The sequence below is a fragment of the Triturus cristatus genome, chromosome 5_1, assembly GCF_964204655.1.
Source record: "Triturus cristatus chromosome 5_1, aTriCri1.1, whole genome shotgun sequence".
In the NCBI taxonomy this organism is placed as follows: domain Eukaryota; kingdom Metazoa; phylum Chordata; class Amphibia; order Caudata; family Salamandridae; genus Triturus; species Triturus cristatus.
This window is the reverse complement of record NC_140587.1, coordinates 329,022,901-329,045,091: the sequence shown is the minus strand read 5'-3', so window position 1 is coordinate 329,045,091 and position 22,191 is coordinate 329,022,901. Positions and strand designations below refer to the sequence as shown.

Sequence of the window (22,191 nt, the reverse complement as noted above, 5' to 3'; positions counted from 1 at the left end):
ATCACCTTCGTGAACACCCGATGGGTGCTGGTAAGGCCGAAGGGCAGCACGGCAAACTGAAAATGCTCCAGGCCTAACGTGAACCGCAGGTAACGCCGGTGGGCCGGCAGGATGAGGATGTCCAACGCTACCATCCAGTCTCAAGGGTCGAGGGCAGCCAAGACCTGAGCCAGAGTCAGCATTTTGAACAACTTCTTCCGGAGGACGCGGTTGACATTTCGGAGGTCCAAGATGGGACTCAGACCCCCTTTGTCCTTCTTGGGGACCAGAAAGTAGTGGGAATAACAACCACTCCCTACTTCCGGCCCAGGAATGAACTCAATGGCCCCCTTGGCTAAGAGGGTCGTAACTTCTTGCTGGAGGGTTGGAAAGTGGTCCCCGACATGCGATGGTACTTGGGTGGCATGGCTGGAGGGGTCGACTGAAAGGGAAGAAAGTAACCCCTGCGGATGATTTGCAGCATCCACTTGTCTGACGTGATAACGTGCCAGTGGGGGAGGAGAAGGCGGATCCTGCCACCCACTGGTATGGGATGCACCATTGATCTCGGAAGGTTTGGAGGTAGAAGAAGCAGAGGCGGACTGACCCCCACGCGGATTCCCAAATCTGCCCCTGCAGAAGCCGCGTCCGCGCTGAGGCTGGCTCTGCCCAGGCTTGCTGAAGGAACGCGCCTGGGTTCCCGGGCCTTGGCCACGAAAGGAACGAAAACCAGGAGTGGCTGGGCTTTTTGTAGAAAGACCTAAGGACTTGTCCGTAGCCCGCGAGTTCTTAAAACGCTCCAGTGCACTGTCGGCCTTATCGTCAAACAGGCGAGTGCCATCAAAGGGCATGTCCATGAGTGAGCTCTGGACATCTGGCGAGAACCCGGTAGATCTCAACCTCAACCAGGCATGGCGACGAAGCGCCACAGTCGTAGAAATAACTACCAAGTGAGTCCACGGTGTCCAAACCACACCGAATGGCGAACTTCGCTGTATCCTGAATCTCGGCAATAGCTTGGGATAACACAGCTTGGGTCTCTTCAGGACACAGAGGCAACACCTGTGCAACTGTATCCCACACCGCGTGGGAATAGCGGCCCAAAAGGCATGCGGTGTTCACCAACCGCAGCCCCAAGCTGACCTAAGAGAACAACCGCTTACCGAACTGCTCCAGCTTCTTAGACTCCTTATCCGGCGGAGCCGTGGGAAAGGCACTCTGACGTGGAGGCTTGGATGACCAGGCTCTCAGGTGTAGGATGAGTGGTCAGAAAAGCGGGGTCACCAGTTGCCGGGCGCGGACGCCTGGAGACATTCTTATCCACAGGGGCCCCAGTGGCTGGCCGCGACCAAGTGCCCAACAAGACGTCAGTGAGGGCATCGTTTAATGGTAGCAGGGGCTCCGACGAAGTGGACGCCTTCTGGAGCACTTCAGTGAGGAGATTAGTTTTGAGGGCCACCGTAGGGAGATCAAGGTTTAGGACCTCAGCTGCCCGGCGGAGCACCATCGTGTAGGAGGCGCCCTCCTCCATGGTTGGCGGGGGAGAGGCAAACCCCGGGTCAGAGGAGACGTCGAGGTCGCCGACATCCTCCAAGTCGTCCGCCCAGTCCTGCTCGGAGTCACAGTGACGGGCAAGAGGGTCCTTGGACCCCACCCAGTTGTCCTCCACCTCCGCCGCATGTGGTACAGACCGCAGCGGCAGAGCAGGAGCCAGAGAAGGAACAAACTGCGTCTGAAACTGTGCTGTGAACGGCGTTGAGAATGAGCCGGCGCAGTGTCCCAATGCGGATCCCAGGTAGGAACAAAATGGTCCTGGAACCTGGGCAAGGGTGGGACAAATGGCACCCACTGCGGCGGAGGCGGAGCCGAGGGTGGCACTGGGGCTGAAGCCGGCAGCGCTGGACCTTGTGGCGCCGTGGCCGGAGCCAACGGCGCAGGATCCTGTGGTGCTGAAGCTGGATCCGCCGGCGGTGCAACAGGATCCGGACACGGGACAGCGGGGCCTGAAAGCGCGCCAACGGGAGCCCGAGGCCTAAAGAGGCGGTCCATGGTAGCAAGCAATTCTTGCACCTGTGCGGGAGACGCCGTCTGACCCGGGTAGGGTGAGTAGGCCGTGGGACTCAGGGCAGAACCCCTGTCCCCCTCGTCCGCATGTGGGGACTGACAGGGGGACGTCTGAGAGCGAACACGCTTCGACTTCTTTTTGTGTCGCCTCTTACCTGAATCCGAGGGTGAAGACTGTGGCCCCGCGAGCGTTCCCTGAAACGGCCCCTGGACCGGGAACGGCGCTGGGACGAGTGCCGGACAACCAGCAGCTTCCGGCGCCACTCCCTCAAGGCCTTCGGGGCCATGGCCCGACAGTCGTGGTCGGTCTCCAGGCAGTAGAGGCAGACAACGTGGGGGACCGCCACTGACATATTGCGACGGCAGTTCCGCAAGATTTAAATCCAGGCATCCCTACATACAAGGAAACCAAAATTGTACAGGAGACAAATGTCTTAAAAGGGTAGTCAAAAGTGACTAAGGTACATGCTCTAACCGAATCTGCACTTTCTGGTGCAGAAAGAACTGACGTCAGCGCGCATGGGTGGCGCCTAAGTAGTCCCCGTGACGTCATCTCGGGGCATACGCCACCAGCGACGAACACGGAGCCGCACGACGCCACCTACTGACGCGCTGGGGTACTGCTACGAAAAGACTTTCCGGATCCAGTCTGACGCTTGGGGATATTCTAAGGTAAGGAATCTATCACTAACGTGTCTTTCAGATTTAATAATCCCAAATGCTCTCTTTGTGAAAGTATGGGTGAGTAGTTTAGGCTTAGAGGGTAGTGTTAAGTATTCGCTGTACACAGTCAATATACAAGTCACAAACTATAGAAGACACGCTAGACCAATTTAGAAAAAAACATTTTTATATAATTTTAGTCACGAAGATTATCGGAATCAGGTAAATACTTTAGACGTTATCAGTTCTTACAGTAAAAAAAAAAAAAAAGAGTAGAAAATGACAGCTGTCAGATTTGAGGCATGAGCCTTGAACGTGGCAAGGTTATTTCATGGGATAAACATTCACTGCATAGGTGCACTTACAGACTGCTTACTGGGCTGTTCTTCTGGACCTAAGCAAGGTTAAAAAAATCAACAGTTGAAGTTTACCTGCACGGGTGCAGAGGTGCATTACGCAGTGATAGCCTTTAACACTACGTGTCTGGCAGAACCCCAGGGTGAGGGTGGCAGGGGGGGCTTGGCTCTTGAGGGTGTCAGGACGACAGAGACACTGTCTGTTTATGTGTGCCTAGACAGGGGAGCTCAGGTGTAGAGGTGTTTTGTCTGAAGGGTCAGTGAGTTAGAGGCTCACGGTTCTCCGTTTACCTGCAGAAGAGGGAAAAGAAACACAGCCAAGCCACTTTCAGTGTGGAGCTGGCCTGATTCAAAGTCCCTTGAAAAGTAGTTAAGTTTGAGCGGTGATGCTTGCAAATGGCACCGGTACCTCGGGTATTAGTGCTGGGCATCTCCTGTTGTCCCCAAACTTGGCAGGAAGTCCGGATCTGACCTGGAGCAACATAGACCACTTTTTGGAGTACTGGTCCCTGGGTGGGTCCAGGGGTCGACAGAACACTGTACTGGGCAGATGCGGACGGTGCAAGGAAGAGGGGCCTCCACTCTAAGGGAGTTGTTGCTGGCTCGAAGTGCTGGGCAGACCTTCAAGGGTTTGGGGAGGCTGTTCAGCTTCTGGGCATCTGCAATTGTCAGGAGAGCAGCAGCCAGGTAGGGGTTTTGAGCCAAGTTATGTGCTGGTCTTTTGTCCTTTCAGGCAGACTAATCTGAGTTCCCAATGGGGCCACCTAAATATAAAATTTAGGGGCATTAAAGGGAGTGAAGGGCAGTAGCCAATGGGCTACTTACCCCTGGTCACTACACCTCCTATATGACCACTTCCTGTGAGGAGGGGACATGACCCTTTTCCAGAGTTCCCAATTCCACCAAAAACAAGATGGCGGAACCCTTCTTTTGTGGAGCACATCAGGTAGGCCACCTTAGGGGTGTGACTAGCCTGGATGTGAAACCGGCTTACTGCATAGTTAATATCCAACCTGCGCTAGTGCCAAAAGGACCTCAGGACAGGGGTTGGCATCTCCCAGGTCTGGGGGAAGCTGGGATCACATATCAAAGGCAGGAGGGGCTTTGAAGCCCCTGGAGTTTGATATGGTAAATCACTAGCCATTCTACTGGAGGAGGTGTGAACAAATTCTTCCGGAGTAGGCATTGTTTCTCACCTCAAAATGCGCAGGCTCTCACCTGCAGGGGGTCAGAAACTTGTCTGTGGCAGAATGGATGCATGTCATAAATCAAGTACTGGCAACAGTTCACATTCATTAAGACAAGGAATTTGATACCAAGTACCATAGATTTCGTTTCAGTAAAGCCATCATGTAGATGAGGAACTCGTAAAGACCAGTGCCCAGTACATATACTTAATGTTTCCCCTTTTCACTTGTACTATCTAGTAATTGAACTACACAGCACAAGAGCATGTATGCTCATGCGGATAGGTCTTCACATGTAATATAATGCACCCAGCCATAGGGGTGACTTACACATCTTGCATGCAGTGTCTGTAGGCATGGGACAGGAGTTGTGCCATGTTGTTTCCCATTTCACTGCAGCCTGCAATGGCTGCCTGCATGAATTTGGGTATGGGTCCCTTAGGGTGGCACAATACCTGCTGAAGTCCTTAGGGACCCTCTGTAGCACCCATGCCCTAGGTACAAGGTGTACTGTGAGAAAGTGCCTCTTTTTACATGGTTAGCTCCCACCATTTGCCTGGTTTTGTTGTGGTTTCAATTCTAGTGCACAGGGTCCCTGCCATCCAAGTATCCCCTGTGCCAGGGCTTCTTCCCTAAAAACATATCCCCAATTGGTACTTCTACGCCCTGCAAGTCCCTTGTAATTAGTACTCTGGGTACCTAGGGCCTGAGAGCTGAAGGTCCCCTGGGAACCCCTGGTTAAAGTTATTAAACCCCCCCTTTGCTCTTCCTGACATTGAAGGTACTGTGGGTGTGTGGAAAGTGCGGAACCCTGGGAAGAAAACTGGGTCCTTGACCCACGTTTACTGGAAGCAAATAATCTCCAATGCTTGCCAAAGGTTGTTCCAATGGCCATTGCCTATCTTAGAGGCTATTCCTGCCACATTTCAAGATGCTAGACTAGTGCTATTTTTATCTACAGCATTCAAGGAAAATGGGATGGGGTTGATAGCTCCTCAATCCGGAGTCTTAAAGGTTGTTTGAAAGCCAGTGGAGACATTTGTCCATTAGCTGTGTCGTAGATTCGGTCCCATTTTCTTGAAGAGGAGGAACATTCGCCAGAACCAGTACCAAGGGGGAGGCTGCTAGTGGAAGATGGAGGATTTGTTGCAACACCGTTCTCTCGTGTTCCTGCTGGCTGAAAGACCACTCTTGTTTCCTCCTGTACTGCTGGACCCTGATGTAATACTTCCCTTGCACCTGTTCCTTGTGGGATTGAAGCCTCCAGGTGTACATTGGAGTAGGCGGTAACAGTTGAAGACTGGCCTGCGACCCTAGAGGCAGAGGTAGATGGAATGATAGGGGTCAGTAAAGTAGACTATCCACAATCCTCATTAGAGTGAACTAGGGTTTTCTTCGTGGGAGGACATAGGGGAGGCTCCGTCCGGGGTGGGACAGAAGGATTCTGTGTCTCTAATCCAGCTAGTCTCAGTTCAATGTGTCAATTTGGTTAGAATAGGATCCAATATAATAGTTATTCTTTTACTTACTTCTGTCTACAGTGCATCGTCCAGAACTGCATGTGTCAGTAAAATATTTGCAGTGGATGGCATTGCTGGTATAACAGAATTCACTGTGACCAACTTGGTTTGAGGGCCTTTGGGCTTGGAGGCGCGAGTCGGTTTAGCTTATATTGGCTTTGGGACCCCACCAGCCCTGCAACGCTTTGCTGAGGGGTCCACATGGGGTCCTTTGGAGACATAGTGGAAGGTGGGGGTTCCATCTCCCTCATTGTGGCCGGTGGAACTAGAATGGCCGGGCAAAGTACACGTTGGCCAGCTGGAAGGTCGCATGATATTATCAATAGTGGTCCTGTAGTATGAGGAGGAGCCTCATTTTTACTCACTATAGGTGACCCCAAGGGAAAAGGAAGGGCTTCCATTTATAGGCGCCTTTCTGTTAGTTAAGTTTCGTGAGAGAGAACACTTGCTGCTTTGGACAAAAACATGTCCGACATTGTTACAGTCCCTCCGCCCGTTTTGTTGACAAGGCCCTTTCGTTTTACCATATTTACAGTGCTGAAAAACAGGTAGAAAATGACAGTACCTTGAATCAGGCTAAGACGTTAGAAGGGGGGCCCAGCCTCTTCCGGGCTCCGACGTGCATGGACAGGTCCACCCTTTGCCTGATCAGGTCCTGGGCGCGTTCAGCGCCACAGGCTGGCGCTTTGAAGGCGCTCCAGGGGCAGAGGTAGATGAGGATTGTAGTCCCCCAAACAGCCTGCTTCTACCGGTCGCGTTGCCTAGAGTACCGGAGATAGGGCACATGTTCTCCGCTTCTCCACAAACCACATGGAAGGTTATGCGCGGCCACACATGACACAGGCCGGCGTCGGTGCTTTGAAGGCACTTCAGGCGCAGGGGTAGATGGGGATTGTAGTCCCCCAAATGGCGTGCTTCTCCTGGTCGCGTTGCCCAGAGTACCGGTGATAGGGCACAGGTTCTCCGCTTCTACACTCGTTCCCCACAAAACGAGGAAGGTCTGGCACGGTCAGTCGAAAACCAGCACCTAGTAGTTCTAATGTGGGGCAGGGGGGTTAATTGCCCCAGAAGTTGGACACTATAGACACAGGCATGGATGATGCTTTTGTCTATCCGTGGAGGTGGTTTTAACGATTTGAATTTGTGCGTCAATATCGGTGGTTTCTTGCCTGTTTAGTGATAGTCACTGATGGAAGCTTCTTCGTCGAAAAGGAGGATTTCATCAATGACTGAGTAGTCTCTCATGGAAAAGGCTTTCACCGTTGATTCGATTACCAACCTAGTGCTCTTGCTACCCAGTGATGCAGACGTTAATCGTAGACTGTGAAATTGCCGATGGCGGTCTTAGTCGCTGAGTAAATCATTGATATTCAGTAGCTATGTTCGGCGATGGTTTTACAGGCGATGGAGTTTATCTTACACTCTTGAATAGCGTAAGCAGTTTGTGTCCTTTTATGGACAGCTTCTGGAGATTGAAGGTGAAACCTCATCATACATAGCAGTCCGTACTTTCAAGGCAGACAAGAAGGGTCTTCTTTGTGGTATGATGGGGCTCTAAAGTAGCTGCAGTGGACGATCTGTTTGCTCCAGGTCTTCGGTTAGAGCTCTTTGATTTAAAGGCACTTTTTTCAGACTATGCCCCTGGTCATTCAATCTTAAGGAGCTGTAGCAGCCTCTCCCTTCCTTAGGGTTTTGGTGCTGAAAGTAACAGTCTTCAGCTTAATGCTGAATTTATGCAGGCAAAATACATTTTGTTGGACGGTCATTGCGGTAATCCTTCCCAGATCCTTTGAAGGAAGGAACAAGTACTGCCTGCTATCTGTGTCAAGATTTACTGAAGGTTTTTGGGTACAAAGTTAGGAAGCTACGCATAAGATTCCCTGTTGTGCTCTTAGGAAGGCTGGAACCCTGGCACCCTCTGTTTGGTTAGACTTTGGGTCATATAATGAGGTGGATGGGCTAACTGGCCTATGAATGTTTGTCAACTGGTTCTCAATGTCAACCCAAAAGTCATTTCTCTAAGGATATCTACATCTATTTCGATTACTGATACCCTATGTACAGGTGAGAACTTATTTTTGAGTTAACACTTTGCTCAAAGAAAAAAGAATGCATTTATTAACAAGGTAAGAAATGAACTCATGGTAACTCAAGTACCTTCGTTATTGTTTAAAGCTGTGCAAGCATCGCTATAAAGCTGCAGGGTTAAACAAAAGCTTACATTAGCGTCCTTAATTATGTGGCTATAATGTAACAAAATTAAAATTTTAATAACTAGACAAGAGAATTATCTGTCCCTTCGCTTTCTTTCCCTCTGCTCCATATCTCATGGTCTGTTTGTTCTGTAAAAACGTATACATCTGACCACAGTGACACTGGAGAGAACTCAATCTTCCATCACATTGCTTAACTGGAGACCTATTTGGAGTTCAGGATGTGCCTAGAGCAGTACATTCTACTGAGGTCCCAGAGTGCAATATATGACATGGACAAAACTCTACAGTCGGAACCATGATAACTAAAAAAGCAGAGAATGTGTAAAGTCAAAGTGGTAACAAGAACACAACATTCTTGTTCCCCTGAAAGAACAAATCACATTTCCAATGTCACTTCTTACCTCCTCTTCCTCTCCCTTCTCCTTCTCCTTGTCCTTGTCTGGGATAAGTTCTAACTCTGGTATCATCTGGCACAGAGTTTGATTCTCTTCGGGAGGCAGTTCTACTGGTGGGATTTCCACTGGTTGCTCAGCTTCTTGCTGCTGTGTATCAAAATGTGAAATGTATATTACAATATGGGTCACTGTACTTATGCCATATATTTTCCCAAAATAAAACTTAAGTAAAAGAATTTAATAGATATCAGGGATGGTAGATGAATAAATATTTGGATGTCCCCTTGATCATCCTCATTGACCACCCGAGGGTGGAGTATGTATTGTGTGGTCTCCCGGCTGTGGTTAGACGCCCTTTTTCGATGGTTTCCGCCTTGCTTTTTGGTGTTATTTTATTTTTTCTTCCTTTGTTTGTATTTCTAAAATTTATGTATCCTGATAGCCTCTGAGGTGCACTCAGTAATTTGTTAATTCGGCGGGGCCTGTTGCTGCCTTGATGTTGATGACCATGTATATATTAGCAGCCGGCCCTGGTGGTTGTAGGCCCATGTTTGTATTGAGTTTTTATGTACAATAAAGGTTTTCTTAAAACAAAAAACAAAAACAAAAAAATATTTGGATGTCTGCTTGGGTGTGTGTAGATGGACCAATGGATGGATAGGTGTTGGAGATATATGCGAAGGAGACGTTTTGGCCTTCAAGCCACAGAAGCGTTCTTAAAAAAAAAAATCCTACAAAATAATTTGCTGATACAGAGATGAAGTGGCTTTGGCATCTAGATTACCCACTTGAGCATGACCCATGTTTTACCATGAATGTGCAGCTGGTAGCATTGGTTATGCGAGTTCAGTCTTGTGTTCACAAAAGCCACAGAGCAAAATCACTAGTGTCAATCTGGACCAAAGCGAAATCCACGTAAAGCAACATATGTAATCCAACACATTGAGGGTCTGCAATTAGGTTAAGTGAAGGGGAACTACAGCTGTATTAAGCAAACGTGACTTACCTGTAACCCTTACTGTACTACATGGATATATTTATATTGTCGCAGTACCTGGATGCATGTACAACATCCCAAACATTTTAAAAACGGTTTTGAATATTCAGTGAAGATAACACTTGTTTTCAAACAAAGCTAATAAAAAATAAGCCACTACAAAAATACATTTGAACGAAAACACTTTAGAACTATAATTTAATGAGACAAGCAAAGGAAAAGCTAACAGATCACTTTAAAATGACATTACCTACCCTTTCGGCTTTGCTAATTGCTTTTTCAGATGCCTTGCCATATAGTGGGGAAGCAACTGTGGGGCAGGCAGAAAGTACTTCATGTTTCCTCTTGGAGTTCAAATATCTACACATGATGAATTGACAATGTCACTTTTTGGTAAAATATGCGGAGTGTAAACTTATGTACTCAAGTATATGGACATGTCCTCTGCATGAACTGGAAAGGTGTGGTAGTCTAGGCACTATGTGAATACACTGAAGGTCATCCATGTGTTACTGCACTGCTGCTAAGCCTAGCTCTTCCCACAGGAAGTCACCTTCTCAGAGTGAGAGAAGCTACTGATTATTCATGCCAGACAAGGTAATGACTGGTGGCAGTGAAATTTAGCATGAAAACACTACCCTTTAAAGGTCAATACTTAGCTGGGTAGTTTAACAATTACATGAGTGAATGGTGGCGTCCAAAAGCCAGATTTTCCTTGTCCACTGTGGAGAGAAGAGCCGCTTGTCACTGTGCCTTCAATCCCTTTTTCTCTTGCATGCTTTACCCTACTTTGGTTAAACTTATCCCTCGCTCCCTTCCAGGACTGTTGTCTGGTGAATATCAACAAAGGCCTTCTTGACTAAGACTATCCATATCTAGACCAATTCAGACTGATGTGACACTGGACTCTGATACTTAAGCCTGAACATCTCTGGGACGTGGTGGGGGGAGGGGGGGGGGGGGGGGGGGGTGTTTAGAAGGCACCAGGCAAGATGGCCGCACTTAAGTGCAGCTTCGCCCGGCTGATCCCCAATCCGCCTAAATCCACCCAAAAATCGACGCATCTCTGCCTGTAACTGGCTGCCCTGCATTGTGACCTCATCCTGTGGCCGGAGGCGAAATTGTAGGTCCCTGCGGGCGTCGCATATTGAAGAAACTGACTGCCGCGCGGCAAGATGGCGCCCGCCGATACCCTATACTGACTCACCCCGCGGTAGGTCTCCCTTAACGGTGTGCATTGGCGGATTCTTCTGTGGCTTCTCTTCCCTCCGGGTCCCCCTGTGCTGCAGGCTACGATCTTGTGGGGCCTCTTGAGAGTGCTAGTGTGCATTGGATCTGGCCCGCATCTAAGCAGTAATCCATCTGTGGCATCGTGGTACCTGGGGCCCCTTGGCTTAAGAGCTTGGCGCCTTCTGAGTCCTGCCCAGGGCTGGACTGCCTCTGCTTCTCTGTTGTGTTTGCTCCTCCACACAGGTGATCAAGACTTGGCACTGATCTGCAGCGCAATAGGCCTGTATCTACCACCTGTTATGCTTGCGCCTCTGGGGCCCAACTTTGGAGGAGTGGAGCCCTACCTATTTTGTTAACGGCAGTCATGGGGAGAACTGACAAGTTGCAGCCTCGCCTCACGTTTGAGGCATGAAAGACCACCAAGTCGCAGGAAAGGGAGGCCTCTGACTCAGAGGCGGATGTCCAGAGCGAGGGCTTCTCCATGCTGGCAGCGACTTTGCTTGCTATGCAGAAGAGTCTCCAAGCTATCGAAGGGAACATGGCGGTGATGAATCATAGGCTTGACCACATGGCGTCCCAGTTGGAGAAGCAGAATGCGAGGATGGGGGAGATAGAGCAGCGCGTCTCACCAAAAGAAGATGGCCTTAGCGTGGTGGCGGACAAGGCACTTCACATGGAGAAGGTTCTAGCGCTTATTCAAGTGAAGAATGAAGATTTTGAGGCCCATTCACGCCACAATATTATCCGCATCACGGGCCTGCCGGAGTCCACCAATACCGGCAAGATGGAGACCTTTATAGAGTCCCTGCTCAAAGATATTTGTCTTTAGCCCTGAAAATCTCTCCCCTATGTTTATAGTAGAGTGGGCCCACCACTCCCTGGCGGCGAGACAAGTAACGGGTGCCCCACCTCGCCCTATAATAGCCCACCTATTGAACTATTGGGACCAGGACACCATCTTGAGACATGCGGGAGAAAAGGGCACAGTAAACCATCAAGGGAATGCAATGTCTTTCTTTCCTGATTTTATAGTGGCCGTCCAGGCAGCAAGACGAGAATTTGGCGCAGTTAAAAAAAAATAAAAAAAAAAAAAAAAAAATTGCAGGCTGAACGCATTCCTTATACAATGCTATACCCTGCCTGTTTACGGGTGGGTCAGGATGGGGATTGCTAAATTTTCACATCTTCCAAGGCAGCAATGGATAACGTCAAGAAGCTGAAGCGAAAACGAACTGCATCAACCGCGGATCAAGACGGCAAGGAGCAGTGATTATGTGCCTGGGGTACTCTATGTTTATGGCCACTGTTTGGCGTAGGTGACATGCTTTGAATGTTTATGCTGTAACCCTTTGCTCACACTGCTGTCTGGTTGTTTTCATACTGGCCTCTGCATGCTGACACTCTTTGATCTATATATGCTCTACATCCTTAATCCCCCTGCTGTAGGCCCTGACTGTACTGAGGGTGGCCAACTCTCCCCCTGTTTCTGGTCCTCTCAGTGCGCCGGATTCAATTATTTACGCACTATTACAGATGCTGGCTGCCTCTATGGCGCCTCCTTGTATTACTTGCTCGCTCTTCTGTCGGGGGAGTTGCTTCTTCATGCATGTCCACGTGGTCCTTGGACAGACACTCTGGCTGTCTTGCAGGGGCAGCAACAAACCACGTTATGATTTTTATTTTTTGATGCAATGTATATTGATATTGTAAGAAACTGGCTCTATATATACTGCACCAAAGTGAGGTACAGTGTGTATAGAGTCCAAGAGTCTCCAGAGGTTTGGCAGAAGTTAAAGTTAGATAGAACCTTACTCTCTAAAGTGGTAGCTTGGTCGAGCAGTAAGGCAGTATCGGAGGAAAGTGTAAAGCATTTGATGTACACACCCGGTCAGCAAACTGTCTCTCACACTCAAGCACTGAACTCTAGGCCAATTTTTTTGTATAAAAAAAATATACCGTTTTATTTCTAGAACCAAGCAAGCCTGGTACAGGTAAGCAAACAAATACTTTGCAGTAGTAATTGTCTTGTTTGAACACAGATCAGAATTGCAGTATAACTGGTACTGGTTTTGATTACAGATTTAAGAAAGCAGATTGCAACACATTGCAGGAATACTACATTCAATTAAATGGGCTTTTTAAGTAAAATGCAGTTAATTACTTTTCAGATTACTTTTCTAACCACAGGACTGGATTCTGGATTCAGTCCTGGGACATTTCCTGTAAACAGGTGAGTAAATCAGTTTTGGTTAAAGGTACGATTTTAAAGGAATATTACTGTATTTCAAAAGTTGACACTTAGAAACTTTTTCACATATCAACAATGTTATCCTGTGGGAGGAAATGAGTTATCGGTTTCAAGGTAAGTAATCGGTCTTTTGAGTTAGGGTTCTGGAGTTAGACTCGGGGGTCACCCAGGGTCAGTGATGCACTGTTGCACCTTCAGCAGTACTCGGGCGGCTGAGTGCAGAGTGTTGAGGCCCAATGTTATCCTATGGGGGATAGGGGGACGCCGGTTGGTGGCTGCTGGCAAGCAGGCCACAGGGTTGTGGGAGCAAAGCTCCTAGGGTTATGTTTAGGGCACGTTGGGGACCAAGTTAGCACCAAAGGGGCACCCTCAGCGGCGCTAGGGCAGCCAGGTGCAGTTTTGAGGTCAGGTGCCCTGTTTAATTCAATGGAGATTCTCCGGGACAAAGAAACACTGCCGGCTCGGAGACAAAGACCTTCCAGGAGTGAGCACCACTTCGAGGGGTAAATTGGGATGTAGAGGGATGGTTAGGCACCACTGGGTTGGGCACACATGGCCGTGGGGCGACTGGTGCAGGGGTGCCTTTGGACGTCAGATTTTCTTACCCACTCTGTGAGAAAGTGGGTTTCTGTTGCAGTAACCCCCCCTTTTTTTGCCTAATAGCTGATGCACTTTTCCTTGTTGTGCCCTGGGCTCCTGCCAATCAGGTGCCCAGGGCCTATGTTCCTTCCTTAAAACACACAAACTCCCAATTGGCAAACCCTGGCCACATGTCAGCCCCTGGTAAATGGTACCCTAGGTACCCAGGGCCTTGTGACCAGGGAAGGCCTCTAAGGGCTGCAGCACTCCTTGTGCCACCCTTAGAGGCCCTGTACCCTTACACACACACACTGCCTTTGCAGGCTGAGTGTCTGGGTGCAGGACAAAACAAAGAGTCGACATGGCACACATCTCTGTGTGCCATGCCCATTACCTATACTGCCAAGGCATATGTCAGCCACCCCTCTGGCTGGGTGCCTTATGCCTATGGTGTGGGCACAGGAGCAGGAGCCCTGTGCCCCTACAGTACCCAGGTCCATTCCTGGGCACTGTAAGTACAGTGCTGCCTTTTACAAGTACATGGTGCTGAGAGCTCGTCAAACACGAACTCCACAGCACCATAATGGCAACACTGAAGACTGGGAAGTTTGGTATCAAACTTCTCAGCACATTAAACCCACACTGATGCCAGTGTGGGATTTAATGTACTAAGCACCCCAGAGGGCATCTTAGAGATGCCCCCTTACAGCTAACCTACAATCCACATCTGCTCTGAGGCTGCCCAGGCTGCCACACAGCAGACACGTTGCTGGACCCCTGGGTGGGAGAGCCCCTGCTCTCCCGGGCCTGCAACAATGCACATCCTGGGTGAGGTGAGAAATCTCCTCCCCCAGGATGAGCAAAGGGAAGCTTCAAAGGCATGCCGCCAGTTGGAGTTTCCCCAGGCCACTGCAACCCCCCACTCTGGCAGGAAGCTTGGCCGGAAACCCCATACAAGGACAGGGGATGTGCCAGCCTGCCCACCCCACCCCTCAGGTGGGGGAGGCGAGGTGAAGCACATCTCCGGGCTCTCGCCATCTTGAAGATGGGAGGCCCTACCCTATCAGGATTAGGCTACTGCCCTCCTCCCACAGGAGAGAGGCAGGATAGGGGGTGTACCCACCCCAGGACAAGGACCCATTGGTCCCTGGCCTTCACCTACCTGTAACGCCCCTAAATCTAGTATTTAGGGGCCCCCTGAACCTTCCTTCCGCAGATTCCAGATAGAAACCTACAAGAAGAGCAAGAAGAAAAAAAGACCTGCCCTGCAGCTGCTAAAAAGAGGAAGACACCAACTGCTTTGGCCCCAGCCCTACCGGCCTGTCGACCCTCGAACCTGCTCCTGCTCCTGCTCCAGCGCGGCATCTCTTGTGGCCAGCAACCTCAAAAACCCCGGAGGACCTGGCTACCTTTGACCTCTGATTCCCTGGGACTCCCATGAGTAGAGGCTCTACTCGAGAAACCTATTCCTAACTCCTGGCAGCAGCCCGGAACCGCGGACCCAACACACTCTGCACCAGCCAAGCCTGGCCAGTGCCGGAGTGGACAAAGACCCTGAGGACGACCCCACGGCGACTGTGACCCCGAGTCCGGCACCCAAGGACCCCCCTCGACATCCTGGACGAAGCCTGCAGCCTCAGAACCGAGTGCCACCCCAGCCGCGATCAACCAGAGGGTAAGATTCCCGACGTCAAAAGGCACCCCTGCACCCGGCGCCCTGCGGCCCCCTGTGCCCAATCCCGGGGTACCCACCTAACCTACAACTACCCAACTTACCCCTCGAAGTGGTGGTGGCACCGGAAACATCCTCGTCCCCGAGCCTGCAGCCTTTTTCCAAACCGGAACATTCCCATTGACTTTCATTGAGCGCCCGAAGGCTCAAAAGCACCCTGCACCCAGCCGCCCGAGTGGCCCTGGCAGTGCACTCTCTACACTAACTTACTTCCCCTCTTGCCCTGAGTAAGTGACCAGGAGCCCAGCTCCCACAGACGCGTGGCTTGCCAGACAGCAGCCACCAACCAAGGCCCCCCTATCCCTCATAGGATAACATTGGGCCTAACTCACTCTGCACCCGGCCGTCCTGAAACCGCTGAGGGTGAACCAACTGTACCTACCTGACACTGGGGGACCCCTGAGTCTATGCCCGGAATTTCAACTCTGCCAGTCGAGTACTTACCCTTAAACCGCTAACTTCATTTTCCTCATAGGGTAACATTGACTGGCTTTTTCTTCAAAAATCTTCTAAGTGTGAACTTTTCAAAACTGTAAAAATTCACCAAAAATCAGCCAAGTGACAAAAACGAATTTACTCACCTGTTCCTGGGTGAGCTCCCAGTGCTGGATCTTGGTGCCCAGCCCTGACCCTGAAAAGTACTCACAACTATACTTACCTCTAACTCATTTTTCTCCCATAGGAAACTATTGTCTGCTTTTCTGTGAAATTTCTTCTAAGTGTCTATTTTTGCAAATTTGAAATATTCTTTTAAAATCGTACCATTTCTGCAAACGAAATTACTTACCTGTTTTTGATAAGGACCCCAGTCCTGGGTCTAGGCACCCAGTCCTGGATTACTAAAGTAACGATAAAGTACTCTACCTGCAATTTGAATTTCTTGCCATAGAGATCCATTGAATGTTTTCTGTGAAATATTTTCTAAGTGCTAACTTTTGAAATAGCTAAATATTATTTAAAAATCATTACAGTTATTAAGTCGACTTTCATCACTTGATTCTGAATACTGACCCCAGGCTGGTTCTAGGAGCCAGACCTGGAATTCCAAAAGTAATCTGAAAAGTAATTTATTACAAATAACCTGAATTTACCATTGAGCTCAATGCATTGTTATGTTTAGGAAATAGGATTGTTTATTGCAACCAACTGTGACTGTTTACACAAATTTATTGCTTGAAACAAAAGTATTTATATTCAACCTCTCATTCTGAGAAAGTATATTTTTACCCCCTTTGTGGTTCTAAAAATAAAACAAGCATATATTTTATATATACAAATCATTGGCCTAGAGTTCAGTTATTGAGTGTGTGAAACCATTTGCTGACTGAGTGTGTACAATAAATGCTTTACACTGTCCTCTGGTACTGCCTTACTGCTCGACCAAGCTACCACTTTTGAGAGTAAGGTCATACCTAACTTTTACCTCTATCAGCCTCTGGGGGACTGTGGACTCTGTACACCCTGTACCTATTAGGGAACAGTATATACAGAGCCACTTTCTCACACACTCTGGTCGCGGTGGGGGGGGGGAGGGGGGGGGGGGCTTGTTTCTCCTGGATTGAGGCTGCAGGCGTCGTCTGGAGGCTTGAGGCAGGTCAGGGGCCGCCAGATCTCAGGTCAGGATCGCCACAGGGGACCTCCTCGTGGTGTTTGTTCACTCAAATACAGGCCGGGCTCTGCGGGTGCATAGTGTGGCAGAAGTGGCCAGAAGCTGCAGTTCAAACACGTCCGGTGTTCACGGGAGACGCAGCTTGGAAAGTGAATGCAGGCAGGTCCTCCGGGGTTTTTGAGGTTGCTGGCTGCTGGACACGGCGGGGTTATGCAGGAGCAGGTTTGAGGGGACACAGGCCTGTAGGGCTGGGGCCAAGTCAGTGGGCGTCGTCCTCTTGTTAGCTCTTCTCGTCCTTTTCTTGTCATTGCTGGATCCGAGGAAGGAAGGTTTAGGGTGCCCCTAAATACTAAATTTAGGGGCGCTACAGGTAGGTAAAGGGCAGGGACGAATAGGTCCCTTCCCCGGGGTAGGTACACCCCCTATTGCCACTCCAGTGAAAGGGGGGCAGGAGCCTGTCTCTGGTTGGCTGGGCCCACCCCCCTCCTCAAGATGGCGGGGCTCGAGGTTGTGCTTCACCTCGCCTCCCCCACCTTAGGGGTGGATTTGGCAGAGGTGGGCACACCTCTCTTCCTCACTTTGTTTTTCCTGCCAGGTCTTCCGCCCAAAGTGGGGGTTAGAACTAGTGGGGACCAGTTCCTGAGTACAGCAAGTGATGTGTGCCATCTTTCTTGCGTGGTATGCCCCCACTTTTTGCTGGATTGCTGATGTACTTTGACGGAGTGTGCCCTGGGCTCCTGCCAATCAGGTGCCCAGGGCCTATGTTGCTTCCCTAAAACCCAAATTGGCAAACGCTGGCCACATGTCAGCCCCTGGTAAATGGTACCCTAGGTACCCAGGGCCTTGTAACCAGGGAAGGCCTCTAAGGGCTGCAGCACTTATTTGCCACCCTTAGAGGCCCTGTAACCTGACACAAACACTGCCCTTGCAGGCTGAGTGTCTGGGTACAGGACAAAACAAAGTCGACATCCCTGTGTGCCATGCCCACAACCTACACTGCCCTGACATACATCAGCCACCCCTCTAGCTGGGCGCCCTATGCCAGTGGTGTGGGCACAGGAGCATGAGCCCTGTGCCCCTACAGTACCTGGGTCCATTCTTGGGCCCTGTAAGTGCAGTGCTGCCATTAACCTCTTCAGTGCCCATGACGAGATAGTCTCGTCATGGAGCAGTCGCGCTGTGCCCATGACGAGACTCTCTCGTCATGAACCCCACCCACTAATAAAACGCCCGGCACAGGAGGGGGAAAGGGCGTGGCACACAAGGGGTTAAGAGTATATGGTGCTGGGAGGTTGTCATTACGAACTCCACAGCACCATGATGGCTTAAATAGTCCCAAGAAGATATGATCTGTGCTGGCACATTTAGACAGACTGAACGTCCAGGTGGCGTTCTTGCAATAAACGCATCTTACGCAACTCTCAGAGAAGAATGTCGGTACCCGCTTGGCGGGGAGGAGGGTCGCTTCCTCTTACTCTTCTTATGCTAGGGGAGTGATGATATTGGTTAAGAGAGGTTCCATTCACTGCGCTTAACACAAACAGATACACAAGGCAGTGTAGCATTGGTCCATGGTACCCTAGGTGACGTGGGGGTTCTTCTGGTGAATGTCTACGGCCCAAACGTCGATGACCATTCTTTCTTCGCAGATGTTTGGTGCCGCATCTCCAACTTTCCTCGTTAGTGGGCTTTTTAGATGCAGGGGCTGTACATGATATCTTGCGCATGTGGCACCTGGGTGTCCGTGAAAGCACGTTCATTTCCACTGTACAAGGCACATGGTCCCGCTTGGACTACTGGCTCCTCTCAGATTGCATGCACCTGGGTTGTAGACTTTCGCCACCTGGCCAAAACATTGTCGGATCATTCCCCCGTGATGGAGATGCAGGCTCCCACTTACTCTCTCACTGATCAGGGGTTCAGGTGTACAGTAGGCGCGGCCATTACTGATTTTTGGTTTTTTAAAGAAAACAGGGGTCGGTGGACAGCGCTGGGGTACTTTGGGAGGCATTTAAAGTTACGATCAGAGGCGTCTGCATGGGAGCACAGGCAGGTGTTTTAAAGGTTCTGCGTCGTCGGATAACTAAACTGGCCGGTGATATTTCTGCACTAGAGCACGAGTATGCCCAAAATCCAGCTAAACATACACTTGCTTAGATACGAAAGCTGGTAACGGAACACAACACAGTGGATCAGGAGCTGGCTCAGTTCACGGAGCTATACTGCTCGGTACTATAGGGAGGTGGGCCGCCCCAGTCGTTCGCTTGCTCAGAAGCTAGCAGCACCCTGTAGTCAGGACATCACAGAGATGCTAGACACTGAGGGAATAGCTGTAAGAAAGTGGCTCTGTATATACTGGATCAAAGTAAGGTACAGTGTGCACAGAGGTTTGTAAGAGGCTAAAGTTAGATATAACCTTACTCTCTAAAGTGGTAGCTTGGTCGAGCAGTAAGGCAGTATCAGACGGCAGTGTAAAGCATTTGTTGTACACACTCAGTCAGCAAATGGTCTCACACACTCGAACTGAACTCTAGGCCAATTGTTCTATATCAAAAGATATAGTTTTATTTTAGAACCAACAAGGTATCAAAATATACTTTCTCAGAATGAATTACTTTATTTAAATACTTTTCAAAAAGGCAATAGACTTTTTGATTACAATAGCTACAGTTGTTGCAATCGGCAACACAATTTCAAACACAATGCAACATTGAGCTCAATGGGAATTTCTAGTTAAATGCAATTAATTTGTAGATTACTTTTCTAACCACAGGACTGGATCCTAGATTCAGTCCTGGGACATGCACTGTAAACAGTTAACCCCTTCGGTGCTCATGACGGAATGGTTCCGTCATGACCCACGGTTGAGCTGTGCTCATGACGGAACCATTCCGTCATGACCCCGCCCGCGCAAGATTCCGCCAGCACAGCGGCGGAATCTGCGCAGCATCGAAGGGGTTAAGTAAAAGCGTTTTGGTTATAATAGTGATTTTAAAGGAATATTATTGCATTTTAAAAGTTGACACTTAGAAACTTTTCTAGGTAAAATTACCAATGTTATCCAATGGAAGGAAATTCAGTTTGCAGGTAAAGTAGGTTTGCGTTACTTTTGTAATCCAGTGCTGGGCTCCTAGGTTCAGCACTGGGACATCAGGCAAGTAATTCCGTTTTTATCGTTTGCACGATTTTTAAAGAATATTTGTAAGTTTCAAAAATCGACACTTTGAAACTTTTCTAGCAAAAAGCAGGCAATGATATCCTATAGAAGGAAATTCAAGTTTTCAGGGTCAGTACTCGGCTAAAAGATGCAGCACTGAGGTCTCTCCTGATAACAGGTGAGTAAGTCGGAATTCGTTGTTCGGCTGATTTTAGATGAATATTTTAAAGTTCCAAAACTCCACACTTAAAAGAATTTCCAAGTGAAACCAGTCAATGTTAGCCTATGGAAGAAAAGTGAGTTATCGGCTTTTAGGTAAGTACTCGACTGGCAGAGTTAAGGTTCTGGGCATAGACTCAGTGATCTCCCAAGATCAGGTAGGTGCAGTTGGTACACCCTCAGCGGCACAGGGGCAGCCAGGTGCAGAGGTAGTTAGGCCCAATGTTATCCAATGAGAGGCAGGGGGCCTTCAGTTGGTGGTTGGTGGCTACTGGCAAGCAGGCCACGCGGCTGTGGGAGCTGGGCTCCTGGTCACTTGCTCAGGGCAAATGGGGAGGTAGTTTCAGACAAAGGTTGCACTGCCAGGGGCACTCAGGCGGCTGTGTGCAGGGTGCTTTTGAGCCGTCGGGCGCTCAATGTTATTCAATGGCGCTCTTGGAAAGTGAACAAAGGCTGCAGGATCGGGGACGGAGGATCTTCTGGAGCGACCAACACTTCGAGGGGTAAGTTGGGATCTTGGAGGATAGGTAGGCACCCAGGAGTTGGGCACAGGGGCGCCAGGTGCAGGGGTGTCTTGAGGTTGGGAAATCTTACCCCCTGCTGGTCGCGGTTGGAGGGGTCCCTTGTCCTGAGGCTGCAGGCGTCGTCGAGGAGGGTCATTGGGCACTGGATTCCAGGTCAGAATCACCGGGGGTGGGGGTGGGTGGTGGGAGGATGTCCTCAGGGTCTTTGTTCACTCAGGCACAGGCTCGGCGGGTGCAGAGTGGGCTGGAATCGCGGTTCTGGTAGTCTTGGTAGTCACAAGGCAGTCAGGGCCTCCGGGGTTTTTGAGGTTGCCGACCACAGAAGGAGCCAGGTTTTGCGGGAGCAGGTTCGAGGGTCGACAGGCCTATAGGGCTGGGGCCAAGTCAGTTGGTGTCGTCCTCTTCTTAGCAGCTGCACAGCAGGTCTTCTTGCCTCTCAGACAAGATGTGCATTGTAGGTTAGGTTTCAGAGGGCATCTCTAAGATGCCCTCTGTAGTGCATTTTACATTAAATCCCACACTGGCATCAGTGTGGGTTTAATGTGCTGAGAAGTTTGATATCAAACTTGTCAGTCTTCGGTGTAGCCATTATGGTGCTGTGGAGTTTGGAACGAGAACCTCCCAGCACCATATACTCTTAATGCCATCACTGCACACAGTGCCCAGGAACGGCCCTGGGTACTGTAGGGGCACAGGGCTTATGCACCTGTGCCCACACCACTGGCATAGGGCACCCAGCTAGAGGGGTGGCTGATGTATGCCAGGGCAGTGGGTTTGTGAGCATGTCACACAGGGATGTGTGTCATGTCAACTGTTTAGTTCTGCACCAGGACACTCAGCCTGCAAAGGCAGTGTGTGTCACGGTACCGGGCCCCTAAGGGTGGCACAATAAGTGCTGCAGCCCTTAGGGGTCTTCTCTGGTCACAATGCCTTGGGTACCTAGGGTACCCTTTACCAGGGGCTGACATGTGGCCAGAGATGCTAATTGGATTTAGGCTTTAGTACAGTTTTTAGGGAAGGAACACAGGCCCTGGGTACCTGATTGGCAGGGACCCAAGGTACACCAAGGAAAAGTGCCTCAGGTATCAGGCAAAAAGTGTGTGGGGGGGGGGGGGGGGGTTACTGCAACAGAAACCCACTTCCTTTCAATAGCGCACTACAATTCTCCCGAAATTAGCGAGGTTGTGCTGGATTTCTACTCCAACCTCTATGGGAATCCAACAAATGTGTCTGCAGCCGATATAAATGCATACTTAGACGATGTTGCGCTGGGGTGGCTATCTCTCAACCAACGTGAATACCTTACACAGCCCTTTGACGAGGAAGATGTAAAATTGGCCATGTCGTCGCTCCCCACGTGTAAGGCGGCTGGCCTGAACTGACTCCCTAGCGAATTCTATAAGGCCTATGCTGATGACCTCGCACCCAGACTCTTGGATGTCTTTGCGGAGGCATATGATAAGGGTACTCTTCTCCCCCCCCCCCCTCCCCAACCTGGTCCTCCCGAATCAGTCGG

The 22,191-nt window shown here is 49.8% G+C and overlaps 1 protein-coding gene across 1 annotated transcript in view; it reads right to left on the bottom strand.

Moving 5' to 3' along the window:
- The window catches only part of RAD21 (RAD21 cohesin complex component), a 343,159-nt gene that overhangs the window by 35,146 nt on the left and 285,822 nt on the right, over positions 1 to 22,191 (bottom strand). The window contains exon 12 of the mRNA XM_085605069.1: positions 8,387 to 8,527. Coding sequence (XP_085461195.1) covers positions 8,387 to 8,527 — 141 coding nt within the window. The remainder of the gene's footprint in view (positions 1 to 8,386; positions 8,528 to 22,191) is intronic.